At 33.0% G+C, this 20,877-nt stretch overlaps 1 protein-coding gene across 1 annotated transcript in view; it reads left to right on the top strand.

The window, feature by feature from the left end:
• Positions 1–5,806: 5,806 nt before the first annotated feature.
• LOC134700992 (structural maintenance of chromosomes flexible hinge domain-containing protein 1-like) overlaps positions 5,807–20,877 on the top strand; it is a 69,758-nt gene continuing 54,687 nt past the window's right edge. The window contains exons 1-13 of the mRNA XM_063562135.1: positions 5,807–6,006; positions 8,903–8,981; positions 10,220–10,378; positions 11,209–11,291; positions 12,393–12,529; positions 13,484–13,622; positions 14,412–14,531; positions 15,738–15,901; positions 16,732–16,834; positions 17,458–17,671; positions 19,097–19,217; positions 19,710–19,769; positions 20,510–20,633. Of these exons, the coding sequence (XP_063418205.1) occupies positions 5,845–6,006; positions 8,903–8,981; positions 10,220–10,378; positions 11,209–11,291; positions 12,393–12,529; positions 13,484–13,622; positions 14,412–14,531; positions 15,738–15,901; positions 16,732–16,834; positions 17,458–17,671; positions 19,097–19,217; positions 19,710–19,769; positions 20,510–20,633 (1,665 nt within the window). The 5' untranslated portion in view covers positions 5,807–5,844. The remainder of the gene's footprint in view (positions 6,007–8,902; positions 8,982–10,219; positions 10,379–11,208; positions 11,292–12,392; positions 12,530–13,483; positions 13,623–14,411; positions 14,532–15,737; positions 15,902–16,731; positions 16,835–17,457; positions 17,672–19,096; positions 19,218–19,709; positions 19,770–20,509; positions 20,634–20,877) is intronic.

Below are 20,877 nucleotides of genomic sequence, written 5' to 3'. Positions count from 1 at the left end.
CAAAACCATAAGTATACTTTTAGTCACACACTTATCCACGCCTGGTAAACCATCAAATCCCAACCAAATGGTTGAGAAGGGAAAAAGTGTTCAGGCACTTCTTGTTGAGCTTTTCTGGTTTAAAATATATAAACACAGGGCAGGTCGACTTTTACGGAAGCCCATAGGGGACCTATAAAAAAATAAAATTATTTCGTTATCTCAATATATATATCGTTATTTCGATATAATTAAATCGTTATTTCGATATAATTAAATCGTTATTTCGATATAATTAAATCATTATCTCGATATATTTATATCGTTATCTCGATATTTAAATTGTTATATCGATATATTTATTTCGTTATCTCGATATAATTACACCGTTATCTCGATATATATGTGGTGTATGGAATGACTGTAACGGGTACATGTCTGTCTGGCAGGTGTCATTTGTCCTTGACCTCATTTTCATGATTCATTAGTCAATGTTAAGTTTTCATGGTTTGGTCTTTTTCTTGTATACTATATTCAATAGGTCAACTATGTTTGGTGTATGGAATGATTGTAAGGTGTATATGTCTGTCTGCCAGGGTTCATCTGACCTTGACCTCATTTTCATGGTTCATTGGTCAATGTTAAGTTTTCATGGTTTGGTCTTTTTCTTATATACTATAAGCAATAGGTCAACTATGTTTGGTGTATGGAATGATTGTAAGGTGTATATGTCTGTCTGCCAGGGTTCATCTGACCTTGACCTCATTGTCATGGTTCATTGGTCAATGTTAAGGTTTCATGGTTTGGTCTTTTTCTTGTATACTATAAGCAATAGGTCAACTATGTTTGGTGCATGGAATGATGGTAAGGTGTACATGTCACATGCGCTTGTTGGGTAGACCCTCATTTTATGTCGCCTGTGCACGCAGAAGCGACATATAAGGGTCACTATTCGTCGTCATGTTTAACTTTTATTTGAAAACATTCTTTCGTTATTTCATTTAATTGCACTAATAATAGTGTTATTATAGTTAAAGTTAAAGTATTATAAGAATTAAATACGAAAAATAAAAAGGTGGTGCAGCCCATCGGCACATGTGGGCTAATTAAGCTTATCATAAAAAACACAAGAAGGAAGGTTGTTGATGATATGAAGATTTTTCTGCCTTAGAAAATGTACCCATTACAGTCATTACATACACCTAATATACATTTGTAGTTGAACTGTTGCTTATAGTTCTTAAAAAATAGACTAAAAAAAAAAGAAAGAAAAAAGAATACATTAACCAATGAACCATGAAAATGAGGTCAAGGTCAGATGAAACCTGCAAGACTGACATGTACCCGTTACAGTCATTCCATACACCAAATATGGTTGACCTACTGCTTATAGTATTTGAGAAACGGACCTAATCACGTAACTTTAACCTTGATCAATGATCCATGAAATGAGGTCGAGGTCAGGTGAAACTTGTCTGACAGACATGAAGACGTTGTAATGAACCCATATACCAAATATGTGTGACATGTACACCTTACCATCATTCCATACACCAAACATAGTTGACCTATTGCTTATAGTGTACAAGAAAAAGACCAAACCATGAAAACTTAACATTGACCAATGAATCATGAAAATGAGGTCAAGGACAAATGACACCTGCCAGACAGACAAGTACCCGTTACAGTCATTCCATACACCACATATATATCGAGATAACGGTGTAATTATATCGAGATAACGAAATAAATATATCGATATAACAATTTAAATATCGAGATAATGATATAATTATATCGAGATAACGAAATAATTATATCGAGATAACGAAATAAAAAATTATCGAGATAACGATATAAATATATCGAGATAATGATTTAATTATATCGAAATAACGATTTAATATTATATCGAAATAACGATATAAATATTGAGATAACGAAATAATTTTATTTTTTTATAGGTCCCCTATGGGCTTCCGTAGTACGTCTCGTATATAATTTAAAATGGCATCGGCATGACTTTTCTCTAGGCATGTAAATGTGGTCAGAACAGTCAGTTATTGACAAAATGGCAGTGAGATCATCGATAAAGCTAACGTACAGACAGGAAATTTGGTATTTTTCTAAAACCTCATCATCAACATAAAATTACAGTTTGTTCTTTTTCTTTACGAATATAAGTTCATTAAGCTGAACATGTTATAAAGGGTGCATTTCTTTCTCACATAAACGTAACCCGAATAATTCAGTCGTTATATTCCGCTGATCTACGAATGCTAACTTTCTCCTCGTGTGGGAGAAAATCGGACACGGTAAGGGCTTGAATTATTCGAGTTAACATAAACGATGCAAACGGCTAAGCGTGCACATGTTTTAATTATTTGTTTCTAACATACGTTTTCAAAGCTTATATAAACTTTGACAAACTATGCACTCGCTAAAAATGCGTCTACAGTTTGTCGTTCATCGTTTGTTACGGTACAAATGTTACATTTGTTTCTAACTTCTTCCTTAGATTTGAGTAATTTTATAAAATTATAAGGACACAATCTGCAAAACGAAAAACAATGCAGTTAAATAGTCAGCCTATAATGCCTAGCATGCATAGGGAAACATAACAATATATCTAGAAGAATAACTTGCGAAAACAAGGCAATAGTTGAGAGACTTTTAAAAAAGGACTCATATGCTTTTAACAGTATAAGCAAAAAATCCCGCAACACTGATAGCAATAGCCTTAGTTATAGGCAACGGTGTAATGTCTTAAGATCATAAGGTACGTTGGGCGAAGGAACCGCATTTAATTATAACTGCGAAATAAGTCTGTTTAGGTAGCAACCACTTGATTTTCTAGAGGGGGCTATGGATTTTTTTGGAAAAAAAGTTTGTTTCCAGTTTTAGGAGGAAAAAAAAATTTGTTTTTGACCCTGAGAAAAAAAATTTGTTTGTTTCAACCTCAGCTGCCACTATATGTAATGCTAAAATTGAAAGAAAAAAATAGTTTGTCCGAAAAAAAAAATCCATAGCCCCTAAGAAAATCAAATGGTTGCTACATTAAAATTTACCTACAACATATGTGCAGGTATTATTGAAAGTTCAAATATGGTCGGTTAAAAATAATCCAACAATGTATTTGTTTCTACTTTTGTAGCGTTTAGCAAACGACAACAACCGACACTCAACGTTTACAAAATTAAGGTTAGAAAGAACTGCATCATTAGTTTGTCATGTTGAGATCTTCTGCATGTTGAATCAATCTTTAAACTATAGCTAAGTGTCAAACACATACAACCGTCAAAATTCATAAACTTGCCGTATATTGTTCGACATTACAACAGCCATTTTAACTTTGTCTGTAGTAAAGAAGACTTTTGGTTGTACTGCAGATTCTAAATAGCTGGGGTTTTTTTAAAAGTCTAGATTAGAGGTCTAGTGCTGAAGATTAATAGTCACAGTCTAGCGTTTGAGATGCAAAGTTCAGCACAGAAGCTATATATAAAGTCAAAAATGTTGTAATTGACATCTCCAGCGCTAGAATTTGATTCTACAGTGCTTATATTGATATCTCAATTGCTAGCTTTTTATTATATTTACATCGCTATACTTTACATGAAGCGCTGGGGTTTACATCAGCTCTAAACTTAATCTACAGCACTTGTTCAACCGTTGTTAGAAATCGTTAGCACATGACTCGACAATTTGCATCTCCCGCGCTATATTTACATTAAACTTTGAATCTTTAGCACTAGACTTCTATTCTGACAGCTTCATACCGTGGCAGGATTTTTTCTTTTATATAAAGGAATACTAAGACGTACCGCAGGAATGGGTCTCTTTTTCGTAGACAATAATTACGTATCAACGGATAGCAGTTTGACCAAGGAAAAATGTCAATTGGTCAGTTATTTTCGATTATACATTTTCATATCAATGCTGTTTTCAAGTGCGGATTTTAATTTTGAGAAAATTTTGGTTGATTGAAAACTGAATCACTAGCTGAAGCATGACTGGAGCGGCCTTCTCTTATGCAGTCAGTGTGCTCTCTCTTATGAAATTCAAAATTTCTAGACCCGACACTGCTTTTATATATAAATAAAGATGTCAAAAATTGTACATCATCGAAAAATATATGAATGATTTACAATAAGCAATTCTTTCAAGAAGCAATTAAAGTCTGACTAATTATTGATACCTTATAAGTGTTACTTTTACATCTCTATGTTTGAAATCAACATAAAAAGATTAAGACTGCACAAATTGAAGTATTGATGTTCGAATGAATACATTAACGTCCATTGTCTAACTAAATTGGACAAAAATTACCGATAACGTCATTTGGCAAAAACTTTTACCGTTACACGGCATTTGTCATGAAGGTATCCCAATTACGACCCTCATTCAACACGGGGGATGTGAGTTCGAATCCCGCTCGTCAGTGTACACTCTATACTACAATCTTAATTGACTATGATTGTCAGTTTTCCTATCGAAGGTATGTGGTTTTTCTCCTGGTACTCCGGCTTCCAGTCCACCAATAAAAACTTCGCCGCCACGAAATAGCCCCAAATCAGTGCTTATGTAAATATGGCGTTAAAAAACAAAAAAATCAAAATCAAATCAATATTTCTTTGTTTTCGAGCAATGTTAAGTTTGCTATCCATATCCGTATAATAGAAAAACTTCTAAGTATTCGGATATAGATAGATAGTTATCTGCACATTGCTTGAAAACAAAGAATTGTTGATGCCATTGTAAAATAGCTAATAAAGTAATACAAATAAACAGGAATATGAGGAAGTCTTAAACAAAAAAATGATGAACAAAATTTTAATCTGCCAACTGGCCGATTCCCGGCGTGTGCTACAAATAGTTATAAATGTCTCTGATTATACCATGCAGAAATATTAAACGTAGAATGGGCGATCATTATCGCCGGGGACACAATTTCGCCGTTTTATAATTGTGAGATGTAAAAACTTCAAAGGATGGGTAAAATGTCTGAAATATGCCAGTAAATTATATTTTTGTAACAAATTTGATTATATTTTAAACTTAGACAGAATTTCGGCACTTGCCGCAAAAGGACCGAAAAACAGACAACGATTTTCGGCCAATTTCCTAAATGAAAAAAAATGATTTCAAAGAAGTATCATGAGTAATTCTTTGACTGATCGCCCTGAATTTTAGTTCTTTACACATTCGAAATGTCTGCTATTAATTTTAATGTAATTGATTTGATAACTGAATATTGTTTAAAGCTGTCTCAGTTATTTGGTTTTAAATAGCCTGTGTAAAAATGTCCCCCTTTGACAAAAATGAGGGACTTTCAATAAGCCTTTAATCTAACTTTTTAGATTTTTAAAACCTGAACATAAAGAGGGACGAAATATACTAGAGGGACAGTCAAACTCATATATCGAAAATAAACTGACAAAACTCAGTGACGCCATGGCTAAAAATGAAAAAGACAAACAGACAAACAATAGTACACAGTACACAACATAGAAAACTAAAGAATAAACAACACGAACCCCAACAAAAACTAGGGGTGATCTCAGGTGCTCCGGAAGGGTAAGCAGATCCTGCTCCACATGTGGCACCTGTCGTGTTGCTTATGTGCGAAAACATGGAAAGTTATGGCGAAAATGATCAGCCCACTCTTCAGTACCACAAGCAATGCAATATTCAAAAATATATAAATCGTTATTTTGATAATTTCTTTTAATATAAATTTATTATAAAACTTTTTTTTCAAATGATGACTTTAAACTTTTTATTCGGAATCTCTATTTTTATCCGATGTTTTTTTACGTTTACTGTAATAACATCCGGGTTAATTTTTGAACGCGGGTAATAACAAATATGGCCACCCACAGAAAAAGCGTGGGGGTTGCCTCTGCACAGCTAGAAGATGATGATGCATTCGTTTTCATATTTGATCGCAGAGACAAGGACGTCCCAGAAGTCAAAATACCTACTGGAGGACTTTGGAATTATGATGACTTTGTAAAACGGGTCCGAGAGGTGGGTTTTTTTGCAAGGTGTCCGACATGCCTATTTGTTTACAAACAAAGTCATAATATGAAACTACAAGTTATAAGCATATTAATCAAGGAAGGAACCAATTACGTTGACAGAATAGTAGATGTGAGGAATCGACCTGAGATTTTCCATTTTTATAAAAGATCACACAATCGAATCCAATCATGCCAATTGAACACACCAAGTGAAGATCATTATGGAGAAGTCGGTCTAAGTTGCAAAACTTGTGTGTTATCCTATTGTCAATGTGTTTGGACAATAAAATATGTTTAAACTAAGTCAAAAGACATTTTTTTGAATAAAATTTGAGAAATTATTAAAGTACTAGGTATACTGACCTGAAACAAGAATTCATGATTAACTTTACTACACCAAACCATCAAAGATTCCAAATTAGCTGATGACAACTTTCAAATCTAGCAGGATATGCTTACAAGAATCCATGACAAATCGCCCCACTGGCAAATCGCCCCACATCTAATTGCCCCACTTTTTTTATACCAACTCGCCCCAATTTTTAAAAAATCGCCCAACTTGTGAAATGTGTTAAATCTCGTTAATATTACTTCTGCCAACTTGCCCCACTTAAGGTTCATCATAACAAATGGACAAATATGGCAGAATTTTTAACTATAAAATTACTCTGTGTGCAGACTTACCTGTGCACTTTTGAAAGTTTTAAGGCCTAGCATCCACTAGATATATAAAAGTTAAATGTATTTTGCATATCAGAAAGGTGAAATCTTTTTTGAATTTTGATGGGCATTTTTTTTCCTTCATGCATTAGGTGGGAAAATTAACTAAGTTGTGGAACAACTTTGAGATGCTCCCTCAGGTAAAACAGGTTTGTATTGTTTTGATTGTCCTTAATTGACATGGACAGTAGGTATCTTCTCAACTATAGGTCAGTTAAAGAGTTTGTCTGAGCATGCTGAGTGGACAATATCAAAGTAATTCAGGTGTTTGTTTATTTTTACACCTTCTGCAGAAAGGAAAAAAAATGCCCATCAAAAACCAGAAAAGATTTTAGCTTTCTTAAACACAAAATGGATTTAGCTTTTATATATCTAGTGGATGCTAGGCCGTAAAACTTTCCAAACAGCACAGGCAAGTCTGTACATAGAATACATTTTAAGGTAAAAATACAGCCATATTTATCCATTTGTTATGATGAACCTTAATGGAAAACGGTAAAATCTTGATTAATATATTATTAACCAGGATGGAATTAGTAATGCCAAATCACCCCACTTATGGAAAAAGATGTTATCTCGTTGTACATGTAGATGAAATTCCGTTAATATAACTCCTGCCAACTCGCCCTACTAAAAGGAAAATGGTGATATGTAGATAAATATATTTTAAACCAGGATGAACCAACTCGCCCCTGGCACTTATAGAAAAAGTTGCTATCCCATTGAAAACCTTATAGAAACATCTTATGTTATTCCTTTTTGTTTTTGTTTAAAGAGCAGTAAAAATCCTGATGAATTGATTTATGCCAACTAGCCCCACTTATGAAAAGTACAAGTCTGAATAGAGTTAAAGGCTTCCAACTAGCCCCACTTATGAATACAATAATTAAACTGTAATGTGTGTTGGCTTTCCAATTGTTCCCACTTAAATACGAGAACCTTTGAAATGCTTCTTTTTTTTGTTCCTTTCTTCTGCATAGTTGAAATAAAACAGAAAGAAGGTTAGTTTTTTTTCTCGGTTTGTTTGAATTGTATTCTGTGAAGATTAGTTTTCATTAAAGTGGGGCGAGTTGGCAGACATGAAAATTATATATTGATATATAGATATTACCGTTTTCCATTAAGTAGGGCGAGTTGGCAGGAGTAATATTAAACATGATTTAACCCATTTCACATGTGGGGCAATTTGGTAAATCAGTTAGGGGCGTTTTTTTTTTTTAAAGTGGGGTGAGTTGGTGAAACAGTGGGGCGATTAGGTGTGGGGCCATTTGTCCTGCTTCCTCAAACAACTTTAAAAAAACCTCTGACATTGGAGAGTTCACACACAAAATTGATAAAGGAAATGGGGAATGTGTCAAAGCGGCAACATACCGACCATAAAGAAGACGGCAGCTGAAGGCCACTAATGGGTCTTCAGTGTAGTTTAGAAACTACCGCACCTGGAGGCCTCCTTCAGCTGGCCCCTTAAAAAATATGTATACTAGTACAGTGATAATGGACATCATACTAAACTCCGAAGTATATATAAGAAACTAAAATTAAAAATCATACAAGACTAACAAAGGCCAGAGGCTTCTGACTTGGGACAGGCGCAAAATTATGGTGGGGTTAAACATGTTTATGCTATCTCAACCCTCCTCTATACCTCTAGCCAATGTAGGAAAGTAAACGCATAACAATACGCACCTTAAAATTCAGTTTAAGAAAAGTCTGAGTCTGATGTCAGAAGATGTAACAAAAGAAAATAAATAAAATGACAATAATGCATAAATAACAACAGACTACTAGCAGTTAACTGACATGCCAGCTCCAGACCTCAATTAAACTGATTGAAAGATTATGTCTTCATCATATGAATATCAGGCACAATCCCTCCCGTTAGGGGTTTAGTATCATAAAATATATGAGAAGAACATAACCCGTGTCATGCCAACACATGGTTATGTTTAACAATATGCTTTTCCACAGGTTTATTTTACTACATGGAAGTAAAGAAAGAAAGTGATAATTTTTGTGAAATGAATCAAAAAGCCACTCTCATGAGGATGGAGAATTAAGATTTCTCACTTGACATCACAATGCTTTTTGATTTGTTCCTTACAAGCAAATCATTTCTAAATGTCTACACTTGTTTATAAATTATATGTGTTTTGTATGCAAGTACATGTATTTATCTTTTTCAGACTATTGGAATAAAGAAAAATGAAAAAATTGTCATTGCCACAACAAACAGAGAAGAAATTAAAGATGATCCATCATGGGGTAAAAGTCCATCAGAGCTAAAACTTAAAAAAAAACAAACCCTAAAAATGTTATCTAGTTCTTTCCATTAGCAACATGACGGTTTCCAATGAGTGGAGCTAGATTTTTTTCACCATACAGCTGAGTGTTATATTGGATACATGTTGCTTAGTCCTGTTTTGTAGACGTGTTTCTCTTTGAACTCTTTCTGTCGTCTTCGGTGTTTTGCCATAACACTGTCAGTCTCCCTTCGACTCATGAGTTTTGAATGATCCCTTTGTATTGTCCACCTTTTGTTTAGATTCTATTAAAATGTTAAAAATACTAAAATACAAACTCCCAAGGTAAATTCAAAATGCAAAGTCTCTTATACATTGTAGGAGGGGGTAGGGTAGGAGGGGTCTTGATCCCTAAATTCCAAAAAAAGAATTCCTGGATCCTGAAAGGGTCAATCCTGAAATCCCCAGCTTAAAAACACCAGATCAGGAGTCCTGATCCCCCCTCAGTAATAGAAAGGCAAAATCAAAAGCCCAAACACATCAAATAAATGGACTTTTGATTTGGTACAGAATTTTTGTGGATTGAACCTGGTTTTATAGCTACAATGTAGCTAGCTATATTGACAAGCAACAAACAAATGATAAGTACAAATGTTAAAAATAGGGGTACAGCCATCAACACTATGTTATAATCTTAATCACTGTAAAAACAAACAAATATTTCAAGTATATAGACAAAGCACATTTATAAGCATATTAAAATATAAGACAAGAATACAAAAATTTACCATAACAAGGAAGGGATGTTTTCCCAAAAAGGCAACATTTTTCTCAAACAGTAGTAATTGTGCATGAAAAGAAACTGAAAAACACTCATTTATACATTTTTCATGCCTAATATGACTATGTGTAATACAGTGTTTATCATTGAGGGTCTCTTTATGTATCATCACTGACAATAAGGGATTTTATTTCAAAGCAGGGTTTGATTTTTTGAATGGCGGTCTGCAAATTGAAGTTTCAGTCAAATTCATGGTTTATTCTAAATTATCCCAATTTGATAAAAATGTCACATATTTTCCCAATTAAAAGGGTCAAGGTAGTTTTGAAAGAAGTCAACAATATCACAGACAAGACATGCATGTCATCCTCTAAATTATATTATGTCTAAATGGAATTTTATCATATGAAAGATGTTGTTATGATTATATTTTAATTACAAATGTAGATGATATTTCATATTTACATTTTATATTTCAGATATAATTGATAAAGGTGACACATTGTATGTATTGAAATCCATTAACCAAGAGTTGTGTGCCCCTGCTAAGGAGAGAGTTAACTTCCTGCCTCATTATGATACCATTGTTAAGGGAGGCATGTATGAGTACTATGCATCGGAGGGACAAAATCCATTACGTAAGTACACAGGTTACAGTACATACAAGAGGATTAAGTAAAAAAATGTTCTCTGTGGTGAACTTACAATGCATACCGCACATTCAGCTATAAAAGACCCTGAAATGACAAATGTAAAACAATTCAAATGAGAAAACTAACAACCCAATTAATGTACAAAAAAAAATCATTTAAAGCATAAAAGGGCAAAGGGTGCATCATGTGCTTATATATACTGCAGCTCTTTATTTATTCTGTAAAGGTTGAGGTTTATGAATGATTTTTTTTTTTAACTGTTCACATTATCTGTAAAATTTAAATTTGGTTTAAAAAAATCCTGGGTTTATCACCTGTTAACCACATTTGAATGTACAAAGAACTATAAATTTTCAATTTGGATTGAAAACAGCCTTTGGCCACAAAATGAAATATCCCCCCCAAAAAAATGTTCATCAATTGCGCAAAAAAATAGTTCCCAAAAAAAAAATTTCATCTACAGTAGTATGTTATCCTCTGAAACATGCATCAGGACACTAATAAGGCAAGGATACATACTCATTTATGGGGAGTGTAAACACAAGTTCTTCCAATGTAGAAAAAAATAGAATAAAATTTAACTTTTATAGGCATAGATTTAGGCAGTGTATACATGTACAGATGTATGTGCCACTCCACCCTTCTTTTAAAATATTAAAAAAGGGTCAGATTACAGCCAAGTTTTGTGTCAAGTAAGGTCCACTCCTAACAAATTCTCAGAATGCATGTATGGCCTTAATAAGAAACCTGTTATAGATATTTTAAGTACTAATGTAATTTTAGTGATAAATCTATTTGCCTTTTTTCTGTTTTAGCCTATGCCTTTGCTGAATTGATAGATAATGCTCTGTCTGCAACAGCTAACAATGATGGACCAAGAAAAATAGAACTCAGATTGGTAGGTATGAGCCTTATTAAAGGCAATCAAAATCATTAGTCATTTGAGTAAAAAAAGACTATTATTATTACCAATGTTATTTCAACTGATAGGACAGAGCTTACGTTTTAATTGCATATGGACAGTCTATTAGAAAATGTTGGTGATAAGGATGAATTCCGTTATAACTATTATTGATTTCTAATCAGTGTCCCAAAATGGATATAGGAATGAACTGAGTGTATGATATAGGGCCAATAAGTGGACACTTCTTTGATGAGTTTATCCCAAAACACCTGTCTATAGATGAATTCGTCTTTTATGAGCGAACTGTTTGAAACCGCTGAGTCAAGTGAAATAAATGAAGTAATACAGTGCCATTAAAAATGTTTTATTGAAAGTTGATCATTGGTACAAGCATAAATTGAAGCTTAATTATAAATTGTTTAAATGTATGATGCCTTTGAAAATGCATGATAGATATTATACATGTTTGTGTACTTTTCGTACTTATGATTGTACAATTTCAGATGAGATGGAGAAGTGTTTTGAAAAGGTGGCTTTATGTTCTTTGATACATTATATATATTTTTTCATAAAAAAAGTGCAAAACAAGACACACAACATTTAAGTTCAAAGAAAAAAGAGTAGTTAGCATCAGTCCAAAATAAAAAAGTTGACACAAGACTACACAAGAGCGGGGCAGGACCTTTATCGGGACGTCAGGATCTGATGTTTTTAAGCTCAGGATTTCATGTCAGATAGATTTACCCTTTCAGGATCTGGGATTTCTTTTTACCAATTTCAGGATGTCAGGATTTATTTCTTTTTAAATTTCGGGACCTCTTGATTTTATGTTTTAAGGCCCAGGCTTTCAGGATCAGGACCCCTCCGACCTTCCCTTTTATTTGATACATTAAATACTGTTTTCATAAAAAAAAAATGTGCTGAAAAAGACAAACAACATTAAGGTAAAAAAGAAAAAAGATAATTTGGTATCAGTCCAAAATAAAGCAGTTAACATAGGACTACACAATACAAACCTCACAATAAAATGGATTTTGGGGGGGATTTCATTACCTCTTATTATGAGTAAAAATAGAATTTCATTTATTATTGTAGCATTTTGATGAGAAGAATCCAAAAGATAATTGTATATTTGTGATAGATAATGGTAAAGGTATGACCCCTCGTCAGCTCAATAACTGGGCAATCTACAGACTGTCAAAGTTTATACGTAAAGACAAACGAGATAAAGTGTGAGTAGCAAGACCTCTGGGTCTATATATATACCTTAAACTTGAGTAGCAAGACCTCTGGGTCTATATATATACCTTAAACTTGAGTAGCAAGACCTCTGGGTCTATATATATACCTTAAACTTGAGTAGCAAGACCTCTGGGTCTATATATATACCTTAAACTTGAGTAGCAAGACCTCTGGGTCTATATATATACCTTAAACTAGAGTAGCAAGACCTCTGGGTCTATATATATACCTTAAACTTGAGTGGCAAGACCTCTGGGTCTATATATATACTTTAAACTTGACAGTTTGACATGGGTTACCTGTTGCGACCCATTTAATACTAGAAAATCGTCTCAATTGAGCCTTTAAGTGCTATTCAGTTAAAATTGTATTGAATATTTTTTTGCTTTATCCGTACAAAACACTTCATTGAGAAATTTCCATTAAATCATTAGAGATATTACTTCATCTTGCACAATTATTATCTCCCTTACAAGTTTTCATTTTGAATTGATTTGAAATATGCTTCAAATGTAATAGTAAGTGATAAAAATATATTCAAAAATAGTTGTTTTTATGCCCCACCTACGATAGTAGAGGGGCATTATGTTTTCTTACCTGTACGTCTGTCTGTCTGTTCGTTCCTCTGTGCGTCCGTTCATCCCGCTTCAGGTTAAAGTTTTTGGTCAAGGTAGTTTTTGATGAAGTTGAAGTCCAATCAACTTGAAACTCAGTACACATGTTCCTTATGATATGATCTTTCTAATTTTTATGCCAAATGAGAGTTTTGGCCCCAATTTCAAGATCAACTGAACATAGAAAATAATAGTAAGAGTGGGGCATCCTTGTACTTGGGACACATTCTTGTTGTTGATATTTTATGGTTGAATTAGTTACATGTATGTGAATTTTCAAACTGGAATTCCCATATTTTATATTAAATTGATTTTGACTTTATATTATAGGAGTTTTATAGAGACAGAGGACGAAGATTCTAACAGTTCCTTGATACAGCCTAATGTTCCCCTTTCACTTAACAGTGATATATCCTACTTTGGTGTCGGTGGAAAACAGGCTGTGTTCTTTATTGGTACTTCAACCAGGGTAGGCTATATGTTATATCTGGGCTATTCCATTCAAGGGAAACTGGAGGGTAGATAGGAGTTTTATTTTGTCCTCTCCTACTTTCATTTTAACAGAAAAGTCCTCAACAGTATTTAAAGAGGTCTCAATAGAACTCCTATTTTGAAATTTTAATGTGATTTTTTTCCCCTTGGCTACAATATAAAAATAAAAAGATGTTGTATAATTGCCAATGAGACAACTCTCCACATATTCCCAAATAGCACAGAAATTACTAAAAACTTTAGGTCACTGTTCGGCCTTAAACAATGAATAAAACCTGTACCGCATAGTTAGCTATAAAAAGCCCTGAAATAACAAATGTCAAACAATTCAAACCAGAAAGGATGAGCCTGATTTATATAAAATAAAATAATGAACGATAAACAAAATATGTATGTTCATCAACTAATGACAACCCCTGAATTTCAAGATCCTGACTTGCGAGAAAAAACTTTTTTGAAGGCACCAACTCTCCCCTAACCTGGGACAGTGGTTTAACAGTTCAAATAAAAACAAACTATAAAAATCAGTTGAAAAGCTTTTGGCTTGATTCATCAGATGTATATTTTGATGTATCTCCTCTCAGTCAATATTCAGCCCTTACTATTGCTCCTACAGTTCTACTCAATATCTTCATTGTAAGTCTATTGAATAAACTTTCATGCAATTTTTTGTTTAAACATGTTTTTGGATGCTAAATTACAGTAATATTAAACACAATTTCCCCATAGTTTGTCACTGAATATTATGTTCATCTTTATTTATCAGATGATATCCAAAGCTAAAGAATCTAAGGATGTGCATGAGCTGACCATATCTAAGGAAGAGTTCCAACAGAAAGAACTTAACCAAGAGGCAATCTACAGTGGATTTATACATAATAGAAAGGTAAATAAATCATAGATATAATGTAATCATTCTGTACCAATGGTTCTGGGGTTGAAGTCATAAAACTTTGCTCAGTGCTTGGAGCACAAAAATCATGCTCGAATCATGAAATCCAGTATTTTGATTGTTTGATTCCTGAGTCAGAGTACAAAAATAGTGCTCAAAAGTTTCATGACCGCAAGGCCTGATTGGAGGACAACAAGTGTAAAATTCTCTATCTACCTGTCTGTAACTTAAAGAAGCTGATTTGGTTGGTTAACTCAATTCTATACAGTAAAAACCATTCTGGCTTAGACCAAGCTTCAGATACAATATAGATATCATTTATTATAATTTATATTTTGTTAAGAATATGTTAACCTCTTCACAATTAGATGAAAAAGAAATGAGTAAATAGTGAAGATAATCATTTATAAAACCTTGCTACAGTCCAAATACTATTGTGAAATAATAATACACCTCTGCAAGGGACTTGTTTACTTTCTGTAAACTTGTCCCATGAAATTGCTTTCAAATTTTTCTGGTAATTTGGTATCAATATCCATGTAAGCATTCTTTAATTTGGAATGTGTTTTGTTAAAGTCTGTAGCTCCTCAGCTTCCTGTTAAAAATAATATTTAACGGTCTGTTCAATGTTATTTTTGTCACATCTTGATGCTTCTAAAAATACATGCATGTTATATAGGGGCACACTGAAGCCACAAGGTGTGATATTGCCTTGCTGTGTAGAATTGTCCTTGGGATGTTTTCTGCCCTTTGGTCAGGTTGTTGTCTCTTAGACTTTCCCTATTCTATACACATGTTTATTGTCAGATTTTTCAGGAAATAACAAACTCTTTAAGCATAAGAGTCATTGGATAGGGGTTCTGTGTAATCACATGTTTTGTATTTCTCTTCCTGTTCTTGAATTTTTCGGTAAGATTTTCCTGCCCAAATGGTTCATCGTAACATTTATTTTGTTATATATTGTACTGTGGATTCATTTACTTTAGTGGGTATCAATTTCCATGGGTCAAGGAAATCTTGCAGTTTGTTGGATATTTGATTTCATGGTTTTCTCTAGGTCTGTATACAATCCAATAGCAAATTTTGTGATTCGTTGAACATTTAAATTGGTGGTTGACCTATACCAACGAAAACTACGAAAATTGATATCCCACGAATAATAAAGAATCCACAGTTGTAATTATATTGTATTTTAATAAGCCAGGAGATGCCAGCCATATTTCTACAGACGATGAAATTGTTAGAAACGTTATCCATGAGGAAAAGAAGAGAGAGAATTTTACAGTGGTGCAAATCAAAAATATAAATCCTGACCATCTTACTTATCTCAAGTGTAGAATCAAAGATTGGACACGACAATTAGCGTAGGTTTTTATTTGAATATATCAATTGGCATATGTCATATAAAAAAGAAAATGCGGTATGATTGCCAATGAGACAACTATTCACAAAAGACCAAAACGACACAGGCATTTGCAACTATAGGTCACCGTAGGGCCTTCAACAATGAGCAAAGCCCATACCGCATAGTCAGCTATAAAAGGCCCCGATAAGACAATGTAAAACAATTCAAAATTTTTATGTTAAAGAATGCAGGAAAAACAAATATGTAACACATAAAACATTTATTACTTGGGCAAAATTAATGTAATTTGTAAGTTGTTATTTAAGAATTGAATGCTTCTTTTCGATATTCATTGGGGTGTAAAATCATTGACGGAAGTACATTTTGTATGAAGGGCAGAAGTACTTCATTTTAAAATGTGCACAAGGTCAACGTTTTCACAACCCTATGAAATTACTAAAGGACGCATTCAATACTTATAATAACATTTCTTTTACTGACTTTGTTTACCTATGCACTTAATTGTAAAAGCATGTGTTGTCGTAAATGAATTTCGATTTCAGAATGGTGTGAGATTGCAATATATCAGAATAACGTATTAAAATAAAATTATTTAGAAATGATAATATGTTGAATATAGTACTTGGACTATGAAATAATTGAAAATTATACAGAAGTAGTAAAATCATTGTGGTAGAAATTTATAGTTGCCTTCCCAGTAAAATGTCTTAAAAAAATATTAGCAGTAAGTGGTATAAAGAAAAGCATATTACCTGAAAATTTCAATTTTTACAATCTACATGTCTTCAGTTCAATTGCCTTATGACACAAAGTTTCCATATTTTGTAGACATATTTACCATTATTACATACATGGACCACAGGGAAACATTGACGAGTCTTCAGTCAAAAATAATCGAGCTCCAAGTCCCTTCCAGAATATTGATATTGAGGTTAGTATAAAAGGAACTTTATAAACTTAACGTGGACTAATTATTGGATATCTATACATATATCCAATATCAGAATGTAAGTTCTTATTATTGTGATACTCATCACAAAATTCACATTTAAGGATATTTTGGTAAGTGCTTTCAGTTCTGTATATTTAAAGTTTTACATTAAATTGTATGATAATTTCAAATGTTGTACAGGGGACACAAAAAAAAACTTTATTATACTCCTGTCCTAAAGAGGTTTGTCAGTCCATACATCTCATAATATTATGGGCGTTTTTCTCAGGAACTTCAAATCAAGGTCTTTTTGAAATTCTGAAGCAAGGTTCATGTGATCATTATATTCTATGATTAATCCATCACTTATCAACTTTCTGATTACTGAAAAATTATAGCAAGGGTATAATTAGAACCATAGCTCACAGTCTTGATACATATGTTTATATGCAAATTAGTCTTGGAAAAATGTGAGTTATTTATCTTTTATTTACAAATTTTATTGAATTAATAGCACGGAAATTTGTTTCTTGTTGAAGATCATGTTGACTTTTGGTGATTTGTATTGTTGGTTTGCTGTCCAACATCATGCACATTTCTTTTCATTCCTATTTGTGTTGCAGGTGAAACTGTTTATGCCGAAGCAGACAGTGCCACAAGTTATAAATCTGCGAGACATTGAAGACGACATGCAGACTTTATATGTTAGGTCTGGTGCCAATGTGTTTGACTTCAAAGCTACTGTGGAAGGATCAGGAGTGGTGGAGGGAATTATCAGATATCATCCGTTCTTGTATGACAAGGAAACATATCCATCTGATATGAATGACCCCAGAAGTAAGTTTGACCTTTGGCTTTACTGGTATGAATGACCCCAGAAGTAAGTTTGACCTTTGGCTCTACTGGTATGAATGACCCCAGAAGTAAGTTTGACCTTTGGCTCTACTGGTATGAATGACCCCAGAAGTAAGTTTGACCTTTGGCTTTACTGGTATGAATGACCCCAGAAGTAAGTTTGACCTTTGGCTTTACTGGTATGAATGACCCCAGAAGTAAGTTTGACCTTTGGCTCTACTGGTATGAATGACCCCAGAAGTAAGTTTGACCTTTGGCTTTACTGGTATGAATTACCCCAGAAGTAAGTTTGACCTTTGGCTTTACTGGTATGAATGACCCCAGAAGTAAGTTTGACCTTTGGCTCTACTGGTATGAATGACCCAGCTTTGCTTTGAGTTAATATTCTTATGAAAAATTGAAAAAAAATCATAATAATTTTTACATTTATTTATATGTTAAACTGAAATCCAGAAGGCTGAATGTCAAGAATCTATGTCAAAGCTTGTTGGTGTAAACAATATTTTTTATTATGAATAATACAATTATAATAATAAACACATTCACAATTTGTATTCAGAAACAAGCAACAAGTGCTTATATTAATCCGTCTCCTTGAGAGAAAAAAAAGTTTGTAAAAAGTCAAGGTAAATGGATAAACCAAGTTCTATCATATAAAATCCTACTACTGGTGACCCACACAGGAGAAGGATTAAAAGTAAAGATAGTTATTTCAGAAATCAGCCAATTAGATTATTTCTGATATTTTTGTGTTGAAGAGTGCATTTATGCATTCAAACCCTTATGCTACTTGCTTGATAGTTCTATATCCAGATCTTATCTCTACAATGCTCTAATTTTGAGAAAATAAAAAAAATGTGCATAGAGGTGAACACACTGTACATTGTCCATGTATATTTTAAGTAATTTATCAAGTAAATTTATACTCCGTTATTTAAATAGGAAAATGGTGTATACACATATCAACATACTTGTGCAGAAATTTAGCTATAGATTGAAAATGACATAATATATTTTTAAAATAACCATTAAAATCAATACTATAATTGGAGTTTGTTCATTATTGTAGTTGATGGACAAAGAAGTTATTTCTATATAAAAATATGCCATCCATTGCTTATATACATAACTTTTCACATTGAAAAATGCATGCAATCTGTACTTTTAGTGCTCACAATGCTTTGATTCTTTAATGTCTGATACATACATTGTTAATTATAGGTGAACCTGAAGTGTTTGATGAACATGACTATGCTGTCTGATACATACATTGTTAATTATAGGTGAACCTGAAGTGTTTGATGAACATGACTATGCTGTCTGATACATACATTGTTAATTATAGGTGAACCTGAAGTGTTTGATGAACATGACTATGCTGTCTGATACATACATTGTTAATTATAGGTGAACCTGAAGTGTTTGATGAACATGACTATGCTGCCAATGACAGACCAGGAAGAGGAAGGAGACCAATATTTGAGTGTTACTGGAATGGCCGACTAATTCCATATACATCTATAGAAGAGTGAGTCTTTCCCTCAGTTTTAGTTTGTTACCCCGATTTTGTTTTGTCCATGGATTTATGAGTTTTGAACAGCGGTATACTACTGTTGCCTTTATTGTGGGCCTATACAGAAATTAGATTGCTTAAAAAATGTACTAAGGTGAAATATAAAAACATTGAAAAAATTTTGGTTAACCTTTTTGAGCTATTGAAGTTGTATATGAAAAGAAAAATGGGTGTTATGGGGCAAACTATTTTATCCTATATTGTAGGGGAAAAAAACAAGGAATCTTAAAATCTGACTTAAATTCCAAAACCTCGCCTAAGTACATCAGTAAAACTTTTTTGTGTTCCTAATTCCACTTGGAAAGTGAAACAAATGTGATTCCATAATTTTTCTTAAGAAATTGTACCTTTGAATGAGATAAACAGCTTAACAAATTTGATAGGACAGAGGACATTTGCAAAGATAGTGAATATTATGTTTAGCGTACTCCAATTATTTTTTTACAGTTTTGAATGGTGTGCAGAACCAAAAAAAGGAAAAAACTTACCATTGGAATGTTACAACAGGTAGGTAATTCATGCTGTACAATTTCCTGTTCCTGATTCTAATGCATTATGGGTAATGTATATAAAATTAACTGTCAATAATGCCACTGACTGAGTATTGCAAATATATATCTAAGACCTCACATTCTGATATCTGATTCATAAATTTGTATGAAGTTTTTTTTGTAACAGCAATAATTAATCTTGAAATGGGTGGGTCATTTTAGAATCATAATAATAAATGCTCCTAATAATTTCTGAATTTACAGTATATTGTTTTAATTATTTTACGACCTCAAAACAATTTTGCGTTCGTATAATGGTATGATGTCGTTTTCTGTGTCGTCGGAAGACACATTACAAAACCTTTATCTTTTACATGATTACACACATATTTCCTGATTATACTAATTACTAATCAGACAAAATTATGAAAATTTGATGTATTTTATGTTTACTACTGTAAACCAACTTATTTTCAGGGAAAGTTTGCATTTAGCCCGTACTATCCCAATTTGTGGCAATTAATTTTGCAAAATTTTTAATTTCTGCCACAATTGACATTCGCATTATTTTTCTACTCGTGAAAATAAATCGCTCAAGAAAATTAGTTAACAGTATATAATGTTAAATTGTATATTAATTCTTCATCTTGAAAATACCTGAACTATTTGTCAATGAATTAAAGTAAACAACTATCATGTGACTGTTAACAATTACAGAATTAAAAATGAACCATTTATAATATCTGTTCTTTGCAGGATTTCTGGCGTATTGTTTACAAATGATCATTTCCAAGTCAGTACTAATAAGTTGACCTTTATTGACCTTGAAATGAGAATGAAGGAGAAGAACACAGCCTATCATAGAATACATAATGGACAGGTGATTATTAATAAGGGTCTTGTGGCGAGTTGTCTCATTGGCAATTATACCACGTCTTTTTTTTAATTTTTAATATGAAAACTGTTTAATCTTTACAGAACCAGTTTAAGTTGCATGAAGAATTAAAGAAATTATCATTGCTATTTGCAATAAGATTTTTGTCGAGCCTTCGACTTTAGTTGAAAAAGCGAGACTAAGCGATCCTACATTTCGTAGGGAGGCGTCAACAAATATTCACTCTGTG

Source organism: Mytilus trossulus, unplaced genomic scaffold (assembly GCF_036588685.1).
Source record: "Mytilus trossulus isolate FHL-02 unplaced genomic scaffold, PNRI_Mtr1.1.1.hap1 h1tg000210l__unscaffolded, whole genome shotgun sequence".
Lineage (NCBI taxonomy): Eukaryota > Metazoa > Mollusca > Bivalvia > Mytilida > Mytilidae > Mytilus > Mytilus trossulus.
Note: the sequence above shows the minus strand (reverse complement) of the source record. Positions and strands in the feature narration are given on the sequence as shown.